This window comes from Amphibalanus amphitrite, unplaced genomic scaffold, assembly GCF_019059575.1.
Source record: "Amphibalanus amphitrite isolate SeventyFive unplaced genomic scaffold, NRLGWU_Aamphi_draft 000699F_arrow, whole genome shotgun sequence".
Classification (NCBI taxonomy): Eukaryota; Metazoa; Arthropoda; class Thecostraca; order Balanomorpha; family Balanidae; genus Amphibalanus; species Amphibalanus amphitrite.
The window spans coordinates 158,330-171,722 of NW_024882193.1; the positions used below are offsets into that span (position 1 = coordinate 158,330).

Here is a 13,393-nt window from a genome sequence, read left to right on the forward strand (position 1 = left end):
ACATGGAGGCGCATAACCGTGCCCTCCGGGAGGTTCTGCGGCGTGACACCGGCGCTGTAGACTCCGAACAGAGCATACACATCCTCCTCCACTCTCTCCGGGCTCCTCGGCTCCGCCGCAGCTGCACCGGAAGCTGTGGAATGCTTTGCCGACTCCACTTGAACCGCCCGGACCGCCGGCGTGCGCCGTCGGCAGGCCACTCGCAAGTGACCCACCTCCCCGCAAGAAAAACAGCGCCGGAAGCGAAACGGACACACGGCCGGCTCGTGTCCTCTCTGCCGGCAGCGGTGACACTGAGCTCGAGCGCCACCCGTCGCCGCCACTCGGGACGGACTCTGCCGCGGTCGGCGCTCCTCCACCCGATGGACGGGCTGCAGATCCGCTCGCTCTGATGACACGGGACTGCTGCGATTCAGCTCACTGGCGTTGGCAGCCGCCGATTCGAACGCCTGAGCGATCGCGAGCGCAGAGCTGAGAGTGAGATCCTCCGTGCTGAGCAGTCTGGACTGAAGTCTGGGATTCCGGATTCCACAGACCAGCCGATCTCGGAGCATTTCGTCGAGCACCTCCGCGCTGAACTGACATGGCCGCGCCAGTCGCCTCAGAGTCGCAGCATAAGCTGAGACTGACGCACCGTCCTCGCGATCACACGTATGAAACCGGTAACGTGCCAAGATCCGAGACGGCGACGGCTCAAAATGCTCCGACAGCACCTTTACCAGGTCTCCATACTTCACGTCTGTCACTGAGGCCGGAGCGATCAAATCCTCCAACAGCGCAAACGTCACCGGCCCGATAGCACTCAGGAAAATCGCGCGGCGTTTCACGTGTTGTGACGCGTCAACATCGTTCGCCACAAAATACTGTTCCAGCCTCCGAGTATAACCACCGAAACACTCAACACCCGCGTCGAACTCGGGCGCCCGGGCCAGCGCCATACCACACGTGAGTTCGGTCCTCGTCGCCACTGAAGTACACAGACGCTCGGTCGGTTCCAGACTGTTTATTGCCGACACACAGGCCGTCCTCGGCCCGAGCGCTGACGCCACCGCAGCCCCAGGCTATCCATGACACCGGGAAGACGCGCGGCCCCGGCTTGGGTCAGCGCAGGCTGCCCCGACCCGGCTACCCGGGCCCTGGCTTTGGGCGCGGTCTACCGCAGAAGCCATTTTATATATGATGGTCAAATACGCCAATGAAAGTCATATGGACTGGGACTTCCACATTCCCCTTTCAATGACTGGGTATACAGATGCAGAGTGCTTTTTCCACTCGGTTGCTCACTGTTCTTCCCGTACCTCATGTTTGATAGAAACCTTAGATCGCCAGCGTCTGACGAGCTCCCGACGTCCTCTGCACCGAACAACAGCCATCATTGCTGACTAGGTGTTTGCGAAGAGCACCGAGTATTATGAATTTCAAGTTTAATAGGTTTAATAGTTTAGGAGTTTCGTTCGTTATCGGAATAAGCCAGACAAATCACTCCACCAAGAACGCCCATGCATCACCACCCACTGAATCAAGAGAGAGCTATCAGTCTGTCAAGCCTTACGGTGTCCGGGCCTGGTGAGTTGTCCCGTGTTGAGTCAAATTAAGCCGCAAGCTCCACTCCTGGTGGTGCCCTTCCGTCAATTCCTTTAGTTAGACATTGTTGCTCGGGTTTGATGGTCGCCCGAGTGGTGTCCGGGACCGCCGCCAGGTGTTGTTGGCCCAGGGGCGGAGGGTCTCGAGTGGTGTCTGGGTGTTCTAATTAGAAGACCGTTACCTTTTTGCCTTCATCTAGTTCCATGTTTGTTATGCCCCGCCTTCCTTTCCGGTAAAACTTTCCTTTGTATTTGGTAACTTCCTGAATCCTTCGCATATTTTCTGTGACGTCGTGCTGCCATGTGTAACCGCGCCGATTTCGTTTTGTTTTGCATTATTTTCCGCCTGTTGCTGACCCGCCGCCGACCTGTGAAGACCTCTCAGTTGTCTTGCGCTACCGCCTTGCTATATCGCCGATTCGCCTGAGTGATTTAAATATAAGTGTGTAAAGTTTTCTTTCTTTTCAAGTTTTCTGAACCGGCCTTTTTAGTTCAACTTTTATAACATGGTCCTCCGGGCCGGATGAAGATTTGATTTTGCTGTAACTTTGCTTGTTTGCTGATTTGTGATCCACCGCCGCCAGGTGTTGTTGGCCCAGGGGCGGAGGGTCCCGCGTGGTGTCCGGGACCGCCGCCAGGTGTTGTTGGCTCAGGGCCGGAGGGTCCCGCGTGGTGTCCGGGACCGCCGCCAGGTGTTGTTGGCCCAGGGTCGGAGGGTCCCGCGTGGTGTCCGGGACCGCCGCCAGGTGTTGTTGGCCCAGGGGCGGAGGGTCCCGCGTGGTGTCCGGGACCGCCGCCAGGTGCCGCTGGCCCAGGGGCGGAGGCCGGAGGGTCCCGCGTGGTGTCCGGGACCGCCGCCAGGTGTTGTTGGCCCAGGGGCGGAGGGTCCCGAGTGGTGTCCGGGACCGCCGCCAGGTGTTGTTGGCCCAGGGGAGGAGGGTCCCGAGTGGTGTCCGGGACCGCCGCCAGGTGTTGTTTGCCCAGGGGCGGAGGGTCCCGAGTGGTGTCCGGGACCGCCGCCAGGTGCCGCTGGCCCAGGGGCGGAGGCCGGAGGGTCCCGATTGGTGTCCGGGACCGCCGCCAGGTGCTGCTGGCCCAGGGGCGGAGGGTCCCGATTGGTGTCCGGGACCGCCGCCAGGTGTTTTCCCAGGGGTGAAGCCTGCGGCCTCACCAGCCCGCGAGGAGCGACAGGATCTCAGGACATCATAATTTAAAACTGGATTTATCTGGACATCAAGACTTACATCCAACATGAAGATATTGGCCAGCGTGTCGTTCAAACCCTTTATATTCTTGCATCAACGAGCTAGGATAACTTTTGTCTAAGTTCATGTAAGATGGATACCGTACTTCAACTTTGTCCTCCAGGGGGTACTTTGGCCCACGCCTGGAAAATTATTTGTTTTGCTGTATCTTTTTTACACTTAACACGGGTATAAGCCGTGTTGCTGCCGTCCCCCGTCTTCCACTGGCCTGCCCAGCGGTGGGTGGCGGCCCTCGTTGGTGAAGTGGGCGTCGCCGGCCCGGGAGCGGCGACACCCCAGCGTCACCGTCACCCCAGCGTCCGGCCCAGGGGCGGGCGGCAGCTCTCGATGTTCCAGGTAGTGCCACTGCCGCCCCCGGAGCCGGGACGCCGCCCACTGTCGTTGTGGCAGCTCTTGTTGCTGGAAAGCATGCCGCCGCTGCCCCCGACCCAGTCTGGCGTCTCTTTTTCATTTATTTTCGATAGCACATTACACTGTCATTTGCGCACATTTTGCATACCCACCACACACACCATTTTCTACCTGCCCCGCGCCGTGTTACACATGCCCGTCCTCGCTGGGGCCATGCCCAAGGCCGCCGGTCGGCCGAATTTTTACATATATGGCCGGCCTCCGGTTAGCCGTGTTGGGTTAGGGACGGGCAGATTCATCATCAGGCTATGTATATCATTATCCCCGCACCTAAATATATTTTACCACTTTTCATGAACAGCTTTAATAGTGTCGTTTACTACGGCTGCATTTTTCTACCCTCAAGTGATGGATAACCACATTCGAGCCCCTTTCGTAGGATGGCTTTGTAGTTTGAGGTTTTTGGGCGACCCGCACGCGGTCTCGTGCAGTATCAGGCCTCTTGAGCCGATGACAAACGCGTCAACCGAGACCTCTGTGACCTCGGGCCGATTTCTGGCCGGGTCACTGTTCAACTGTCCGCGCAGGGCCTCTAATATCCGAGTATTTCCGGATCTTATCCCGGTATCGCGCCCTGAGGCAGTCGGCCCGGTTGTCATAGCAGATAGCGTCGTCCACAACAGTGGCCTTTGTGCCACTGACCACCACCAGGTCTGGGCGGTATTCTTCTCCGTGACACGGCACCCTGTGCTCGCTCAGGATGGTGGATCTCGGATCCATGTTTTGAGCTCGGTCACGGACCAGTCCACACACCCAGTTGTGGCGCCGAATTTGTGCCTCCCTTGTGGTAGGGCATTCGGTTAGGGAGAGATTTGCACCTCGGCATCAAGACTCTCTCAGCAGCTCTGCGCACATTCGGTTCGGTTAACTGTCATTCGCCAGCGGGGTAACCATGGTGGAAAATATAGGGCCGGACTCGGAGGTAAAAGTAAATCATGCAAAGCACGGTAAAGCAAGAATAATAGCAATAAGTGAAAGTATACCTATCAGTATTTGCTGAAAACTTATTACATGGATTATTATTACGTAAAAGATAATATGCTCAGAGGCGTTTCTGTCGCCTCTGAGCTGGCCTTCGGACACCTGCGTTATCGTTTGACAGATGTACCGCCCCAGTCAAACTCCCCACCTGTGTCCTCAGCGTGGGTCGGCCAGACGGACAAGCCGCCTTGCGCCTTGAATCGAGAATCGCGAACTCCGAAGAGCTCGAGTCCCCTTATCACTGTGTTAGTGATGAGACAATGAAAGTAGTGGTCTTTCACATTCGACTTGCGTCTCCCACTTAGACTACACCTGCCATGTCTCCTCACATAGTCAGATTAGAGTCAAGCTCAACAGGGTCTTCTTTCCCCGCTGACGATTCCAAGCCCGTTCCCTTGGCTGTGGTTTCGCTAGATAGTAGATAGGGACAGTGGGAATCTCGTTGATCCATTCATGCGCGTCACTAATTAGATGACGAGGCATTTGGCGATTTTTTTTCTCCTGCTCCTCTTTTTCCTTGCGGAAATGGCATCCGCTCATTCGCTCCCCTGTTCCGCCTGGGGGCTGTGAGGCGACCACCACTAGGCAGGGGCCGGTCTTCAGGGCGGTCTGCCCGTCACTCGCCGCGTCGCCCTGCACGGTCGCGGGCCCGCCTGTCGTCCCGTTGAGCGGAATGCCTTGAATATCTTATACGTGTTTTCGATCACCCGGACGGATATCTGTGCCATCTGGTGGTCGGTAGTGCCAAGTCTCTTAAGTATTTGCGTCGATTCTTGGGCCCAGCACCCTCTCCAGTTCAGAGTGGCCGAACCGAACCGGATCGGGTGTCGAGTCACAAGTCGCGTTTGTGCTTCTGTTCGGATGGTGTCATTCTCGTAGTAAGGCGCGCCTGAGATCTTACGCTGGTTTGCCTGACTGAGGTCGGCGTTATCAGCGACGACCTGGAGGTCTATCACTGCGGCCATGTTGTCCGTGGCCACCATCAGGTCTGGTTTTCTGAGCCCAGCCGGGATGGAGATTGAGGGCTCTTTGATGGTAGTTGCGCCTGAGTCTCGAAGGTAACCTTCCAACTGGGCGAGTGCCCGGTCGTGTCGGGCAGTTCTGTTCAGGTGGGTCCTTTCGCATGTTTGACTAATGTGGCCCATAGTCTCAGGCCTCCCACAGCCAGCGTCGCACGGATGGTAGCCTTGTCCACGTCGGGATCTTGCTGCTCTCTGCCCGGTGAGGACAAGGTTCCCACGGATTTTAATTGCGCCAACGTAGGCTGCTCCAGGCATCGGTGGGTTAGGCGCTGTCACCCACCGCTGGCTCTTGGGGTGATGGGGCGCCTCTTTGAGGCCGGCTCCGTCAACCTTCGAGAGTAGCTGGCTCCTATGCTCTTTCCGGATGGGTTCTCTGCTGTCTAACGTTGGTCCGTCCCTGGGGGTGACTGGCCGGGACTTCACCATCCTCCTGAAGGCGCCAGATGCCGTCGTCCGCCTGACGGGGCCGAGCTCGGACATGGTCAATTTTGCGAGTCTTGCCGTCCTTAGCACCGGTACTGTCAGTCTCAGCTCCGGGATGCCGAGTCCTCCGTCCGTCGGGTGTGCGTGTATGTATGCTGAGGGGGCGTCCTTGGGCAGATGTAGGAAGCTCCTGATTGCGACTCTGATCCGTTGGTCGAGGGATCGAGGGATTTCTCCCTGCACGAGGACGTGCAGTTCCTGTGGGATCACGTACTCGCGGATGATGGTGAGGCGTTGGTGCGGCTTCAGGGGGGCTCTCTTGATTTCGACCAGTTGTTCGGTCACTTTCAAGCCTGAGTCCTTGGTGATCCCTGTGCTGGAGTATTTGATGCCCGGGTACGTTACCGCGCCTTCGTTCCCCAGGTTGGGTAGGGGAGAGCCCCGTACCATGATGCGAACCTGGGAGTCGACGAACCGGAACTTCTTCCGGCCGTCGACCCTGGCGACTGACGTCCAGCACTTTTCTGGGTGGATGGACAGTCCAGCACACAGTATTGCATCGGCGATGGAGTTGACTCGATGCTCGAGCATGGTTGAGGTCCGAGCCATGACGACGAGGTCATCTGCGAAGGCCATGACTGGTGGAACATCGTCGGCACTTGCTGATGTATGTATGTATGTATGTATGTATTGACGATCAAGAGCAATCCACAATCGGCGTGGCGATTACACTCCGAGTCCGAGCTGGTTGAAGATAAGACAAGAAATAGGTACCTACACAAGAAAACGCACACACTTACGGATACGAAATACACAACGCGAACGCCGAACACGCACATACTTGGTGTAACCCGCACGAAGCCGCGTTCATAACTATGTACACACAGACTCGTTTGCCTTTCATAGTCCAAGAGTCATGAGGCTAGCTACTATGGCTACTCTGGCTAGGCTTAAGCCCCTTTTTTACAGCACGGGCAAATCTGGCTGGAGGCAACTGCGTTAGCTCGAGGGGGAGAGTATTTAGGAGCGCCGCGGCACGGTAGGCAAATCTACGTTTTCCGGTCTCTAGTCGGGGTCGCGGTAAGTGGAAAAGGTGGTCTTGGCGAGTAGACCTTGCTCGTGTTTGGGAATTTTTGGAAAATAGGGTCGCGATCTCCTCGGGCTCACCTCTCTGGATGGCCTTGTGCGCCGTGATAAGGGTATGGTATTCAGCCATTGTTTTAGGTGCCATCCAGCCGAGTTGGTCCCGGAGATGGGAGACATGATCAAATTTACGGCGACCGAAAATGACTCTAGCGGCAAAGTTAAGAATTTTCTGAATGCGATCGAAGTTCTTTTGGCTACCATTACCAAATACGGAGAGACAGTACTGGATCCGTGACATGACGAGAGCCACCACTAGTGTCTTGGTGACACCGTCGGGGAGGTAGTGGCGGACATGGGAGAGGCCAATTAGGAGACCCGTGCATCGGCGACTGAGCTCGGACACATGCGCGTACCAGGACAGGGTGCCGTCGAAGATAACGCCCAGGTTGCCCACCTGCTTGCATGGCACTAGTTTGGTGTCGCGAAAAGAAACGGTGAAAGCAGGTATGCTTCTCAAATTTTGCCGACTGCCGAAAACCATGAGCTGAGTTTTAGCAGTGTTTACTTTAAGAGCATTTGCACTGAACCAATGGTCGAGAGACGCCAGTGACGCTTCCAAGCGCGAGATGAGTCCCCTAAGGTCGTTTAAAGGGCCACTCACCAACAATTGAGTATCATCAGCGTACTGGAAGACTGCTGCATCCTCAGAATAAAGTGATAGATCATTGGAAAATACCGTGAAGAGTAAGGGACCGAGTGCCGAGCCTTGAAAGACGCCCATAGAGTTGGGGAGAGGTTGTGATAATACCCGGCGACCGGACTCGTCCTTCAATGACACACTCTGTGTGTGACCCTGGAGATAAGCGGCGAACCAGGATGTCTCTATGCCGTGCATTGCCAATTTAGCGAGTAATAACTCATGGTTGATGACATCAAAACATTTGCTTAAATCAATAAGGCATAGCATAGAGACATCCCCCCTATCGGTGGCGGCCAGGATTTGGTCACTGACGGACAGAAGTGCTGTCTCAGTTGAGTGCCGGGGTCGGAAACCGTGCTGGGTATTGGACAGAAGATGGTTTTGGGAGAGATAGCGATAGAGCTGTTTGTGAATGACTCGCTCGACCACCTTCATAATGACAGGTACTAAGGAGATAGGTCGGAAATTAGTGGGATCAGATGGGTTTCCAGACTTGAAGATGGGGTGAACTATAGAGTGTTTCCAATGAAAGGGGATATCGGACCTTGAGATGCAAGTGTTAATGATGTGAAGGATAACGTCACCGATAGATGGGAAAGCAGTTTTCAGCATGCGAATGCAGACGCCATCAGACGCACAGGCGGCAGAATTGCGCATATTGAAAACGGTGTGACCGAGTTCACCGAGAGAGATAGGTCTGGGCTTAAATCTACCGGTTACGACACGCGGCAAACGGCCAATTTGCTCAACAACTGGATTTTGGTCACGGATCTCTGTAGCGACGCGGGGACCCACGGAAACGAAAAAAGAATTTAAAACGTCAGCCGATACATCAGGTTGAACACTAGGTCCGTCTTTCTTACCAGCCACAACCGACCTAATACTTTTCCACACCTTGTTGGGACCCCGACCACTAATCTCTCTGTGAAGTTCGCCGCGTCGGTCTCGTCGCACTGCGGCCCGGACAGTTCGGTTTAAGTCTTTGTAAACCTCCGACTTTCTACCGAACTGCTGTAACGCGGTACGACGTTGATCCATGATTTTAAGTGTGGCGGGGGTAACTGGTGGTGCTGTAGGATTACGGATGGTAATATTCTTTATAGGTGCGTGATCGTCAAAAATCGGCAGAAATTCGGTCAGGAAAGCATCCCACTGGTCACTTACGTTCGTGGCACTAAACACGCCCTCCCAATCGGCAAACATCAGGTCAGAGTTCAGGGCATCGACATCTATACGGTTGATCGAGCGGGATTGAACAACTGTAGGATTTTTGCGTTGTTTCGGAACGTTAATAGACACACGAAGGAGTTTGTGTGGGCTGAAGTGGCAAAAGGATGCAGAGCAATCACGCACAAGCTCTCTATTTTTAACCATACAGACGTCTAGCAACGAGCCGGAAGTGTACGTTGGAACGGTTACAAGCTGCTCAAGAGAATAATTCGATAAAAAGTCACTGAGGTGTACACGCGCACGAAAACTCTCCTCCTTCAACATATCACAGTTTAAATCGCCACAGATCATAAATGGAATCTTGGGAAAATCAATTAATACACGCTGTAACTGCGTCTCGAGGTCCGAAAAGTCAGCTCGCAGAGCGGCATCGGTCTTTCGGGGCGGCCGGTACACAGAGCAAACAATTAACTGGCGATTTCGTTCGAGCTTGAACAACATCCACCGGGTTTCCAGGAGACTGCCGGGGTGCGGGGATGTGCTCGGTTTGATGGTCACAGTTTTCATATCCGTTTTTGACAGTACGGCGACCCCGCCGTAGCCGCTGCCGTCTGGTCGGTCGACTCGGCTGAGAGAGTAGCCGGGAATCACGAGAAGTCGATTTGGAGTAGAAGGGCGCAGCCAGGTCTCGGCCAGGAGATTGTTGGTGATGTCGCTTCGTCGACCACGGCGTTGAAGATCCATGGCGACCATGGTTCTCCCTGCCGGACTCCACCCTTGGTTTGGATATATGCGCCTCTGCGTATCTCAGTTGAGGCATCCTGGTATAGGTCCTTGATGATCGCCACTGCCGGCGGCGGTAGGCCAGCTCGCTCGGCGCCACGTAGGATGGAATCGTGGCTCACCGAGTCGAACGCCTTGGCTATATCTAGCCACGCTATTTGGCGTTGCTGGATGGAGGCTTTGATGGTGGCCTCCAGCAGCGTGACATTTTCCGCCGTTCCGTCCGCAGTGATGAAGGCTCTCTGGGCCGGATGTAGTGGGCAGAGCTCTGCTGAGCGGCGAGCCATCATCTTGGTGAGTATTCGCGAGATGGTGGATGCAACTGTAATTGGACGGAATTTTGCCGGTTCAGCCGCATCTGGTGTTTTCGGGATTAGTGTTGTCCTTGCGTGTTTGTAGGCGGCTGGGACTGTACCCGTGAGGAGCCACAGATTGTACGTTATGGCCAGGGTTCGCACGGGGCAGCTCGTAAGAGAGTCATAGTTACTCCCGCCGTTTACCCGCGCTTGGATGAATTTCTTCACTTTGACATTCAGAGCACTGGGCAGAAATCACATCGCGTCAACACGGACCTTGGCCATCACAATGCCATGATTTAATAAGTCAATCGGATTCTTCTGGTCCGTGCCAGTTCTGAGTTCCCTCTCATAGTTCGTTTTTTTTTTAGCAATTTGAATACAGCACGAGAATTGCTGGCTGAATTACTGAGAAAACTGGTTGGTGCACATTGACTACGTTTCCATGGGCAAAGTATCCGGATCAGTGAAGCCGCTACTGATCCGGATGACTGGGGCCGTTTCCATGGGTAAAGCCGGTACTGATCAGGATCAGTGAAATAAGAGCTCAGAGCCTCAGCCACTACTGATCGGCTTAGGAGAGACCAGGGTATATAGAACAACGGGTACACCAACGACGCGGAAAGCGCCCATTTTACCTGGATGAGTTACATGGTAGGTGATATATTTTTTGAATATGGAAAAAATAGAGTATTCTATTCTGACGAGTAAAACCAAATTCATAAAGCAGTTATTTTTTAAATATATGTACCAGAAATAACATACTGACCATAGTTTAAAACTAAGTCTAAAGTTAGTTGAAAAGCGTATAGTTGATACTAAGATGGAAGGAATCAATGGAAGGCGGAAATGGCGCAGCTGTTTCATTCTTAAAACGTGTTCGCAAGCAGGATTTACGTGATGCTAGCGACATCTATTAATGTAATCGGGGACGCTGATTGGCTGACCGAGTCCGTGAGCAGTATCACTAATGTACGCCAGTACAGGGTTGAGGCAATGTGCGCATGCGCAGGAACTTGTGCTCTCATGGAGGGGCTTTTGGTACCTCGGGCAGCGCCCAATGCTTTTTGGACCTGTTATGGCCTCCGCATCGAAAAACGCTAGATAAAAGGGTTGTAGAGGAGGCTTGAAGCTACCTTTCCCCACAATAACATTGACACTTTATCTTTTAGCTTACGTGTGAGGCTCGCTTGAAAAAGGTCGATTTAACATGGAAACCCTATGGGGTAGTAGTTTTTGAGCGCCCATTTGGCCTAATGCTACCAACTGTCACTGGCTACCCCTGGGAGAGACGAGTATGGCGCACTTTGGCAAATAATAAAAAGTCCAGTTAACCCGCGCCCCGTAGGGCTACCGGCGGACCCTACCACCCGTAGGGGGGGGGGGGCCGTATCGGCCCCCCCCCCTAAGATCTCAGAAAGTTACCGGCCGATTTTCAAAATTCAAACGGCGTTCGATAGCCCCACCCGGGAACTACCTTGTGACCAAATTTCATTGACCTAGGTCAAACCGATGACGTCACAGGTCAGGTCAAAGGTCAGATTTTCACCGTTCACAGGCAATTCAAGAAATGTGCTGTGAAAGCGAGTAAATTGGTAATTTATTGAAAACCATCGATGGTACATTGTTCGTCAAACACATACTTTGCTATCTGAGGTCACTGATACCAGGTCAGGTCACAGCGAGGTCAGGTCACCGGGGGTCACAATATGAATGTGTCGTGTGATACATGTTTTATGGTCCATTTTACATGACAAATGCGATTATGTGGGTTAGGCAGCCTTTGGGGCCAGCCTAGGTCACGTTTTTGTGAAGGTCAGGTCAAGGTCAGGTCAAATTAGGTCAAATTTCAAAGTTGATATTTTGCATAAAATGGGTATCGATTCGATGCAGCTTGTCACGGGGAGTCTAATGGTGGTCTTCGTTTTGCTCTACGAGTTCTAGAATTGCCAAAAATTGAGTTTGAAAATTTGACGTCATCATTTTTGAACAGTTTTTTCGCTATAACTTGGCCAAAAAACGAGGTATCGATCTGAAATTTGGTATGTAGATAGAAGACGGTAGGCACTATCACATATATTCCGGTTTTTTCGAAACGCAAAAAACTTTTTGGATTTTTTGGCGAATATATCCAAAAAATGCTTTTTTGATTTTTGGGGGTCAAAACTCAAAATTTCAAAAATTCGAGATAGCAGTTTTGTAGCCCTGTCAATTCTACACCTTTTATGTCTTGATCATTTTTCTGTATCTTCAAAGCTGTAGTCCTGACAGGTCTTCTCGCGAAGGTCTTTTTTCGGTGGAAAATGACAGAACATGACGTCACTCTGACGTCATTTGTGGCCAACCTATCATAGCCTCTGGAAAAATTTTTGGTCACAATGTGTAAAATTGATGCCCGGAGGGGTCCTGAAAGTTTGGTGGCGATATCTCCCGCCGTTTAGGAGATATCGACCGAAAAGGACAGGGGGGGCCGTTTCGGCCCCCCCTCTACGGGGCGCGGGTTAACATTGTTGCCTGGTCTTGTGCAGAAAATCGACAAGGATCTTCCGTCCTGAAAATAAGCTTTCCTTTATCATTCATACCCATTGCAAACTCGGCTATTGGGAAAATCTTGTCTAAAAAAACTGTCTTAAAAAAAAACTGGAAAAACTGTCTATAATAACTCATTTTTCAGTTCGATTCATGTTTACAAAATAATAAATTTAAATAATGATTTCCCATTTAACATCAACAAATAGATGTAGAATATTGGTACAATAAATCGTAGCAAGATAACTGACTGGTACCTAGATGTGTTGAGCAACCGAATGCCCGACACCGTGCAGGAGGAATGAATGCACAAACAAATATTTGCCAATTGTTTAAATCTTTATAATATAGCCTAAATTTTGAAACATATCATTCTAATAACAGTAAAATTTGAATAAAATAATTTTGATGTGATATATGCATCTAGGCCCATAAAGGCAATTAAAATGAAAATACGAAAAATAAAAAGTCCAACATTAATCCCTATCGTAACGGCTCCTCAGCTTCTTCCGAAGCTGGATTATAATCCGGATCAGCGGTAAGGGATTACGGGTGTTTCCATGGGCAGCCTAAGCCGTTACGAGTCACTGATCCGGATCAGTGATGCCCATGGTAACGGTCATTGATTTCACAGACGATCAAATTCATAAAAAATTATTTCTACCTGACATATATTTTCCCAGACTTGCAGCACGTATTTGCCTATGCTTACAAAACCACAGGGATAGACGACTTGCCAGGAATGATAAATGAACTTATCAGTAAATTCCAAGGCGTCTAAGATAATGGCATATTATCGGCGTTTAAAAGTTATTTGGCAATTATTATTCATCACTCCAATACAATGTGCGCCAACCAGTTTTCTCAGCAATTCAGCTAGCAATTATCGTGCTGTGTTCAAAGAGACGACTACAGTGAGGGTCGAACTTAACCCTCGCCGGCCGAGGGGGGGGGCGGGTGCCGCCCCCCCCCATAGGGTTTTTTCGCGATAGCTCCGAACACGCTGGCGATAGAGAGCTGAAACTTGGCATACCTGACCTTTGATCCAAGCCGCATCTTTTGACACCAACCGCAATTTTGGGTCAGGTCAGGTCACTGACCTATGACGTCATAAGTGAACCTCTGCACGGTCTTCAGATGTCGC

At 52.2% G+C, this 13,393-nt stretch overlaps 1 protein-coding gene across 1 annotated transcript; it reads left to right on the forward strand.

Annotated features, from left to right (window-relative positions):
* Window positions 1-4,280: 4,280 nt before the first annotated feature.
* On the forward strand, window positions 4,281-10,023 carry LOC122364810. Its single transcript, XM_043335569.1, has 4 exons — window positions 4,281-4,401; window positions 6,109-6,113; window positions 9,654-9,718; window positions 9,874-10,023. The coding sequence occupies exons 1-4, from the start codon at window positions 4,298-4,300 to the stop codon at window positions 10,021-10,023; spliced, it is 324 nt and encodes a 107-aa protein (XP_043191504.1). The 5' UTR covers window positions 4,281-4,297.
* The last annotated feature ends 3,370 nt before the right edge of the window (window positions 10,024-13,393 follow it).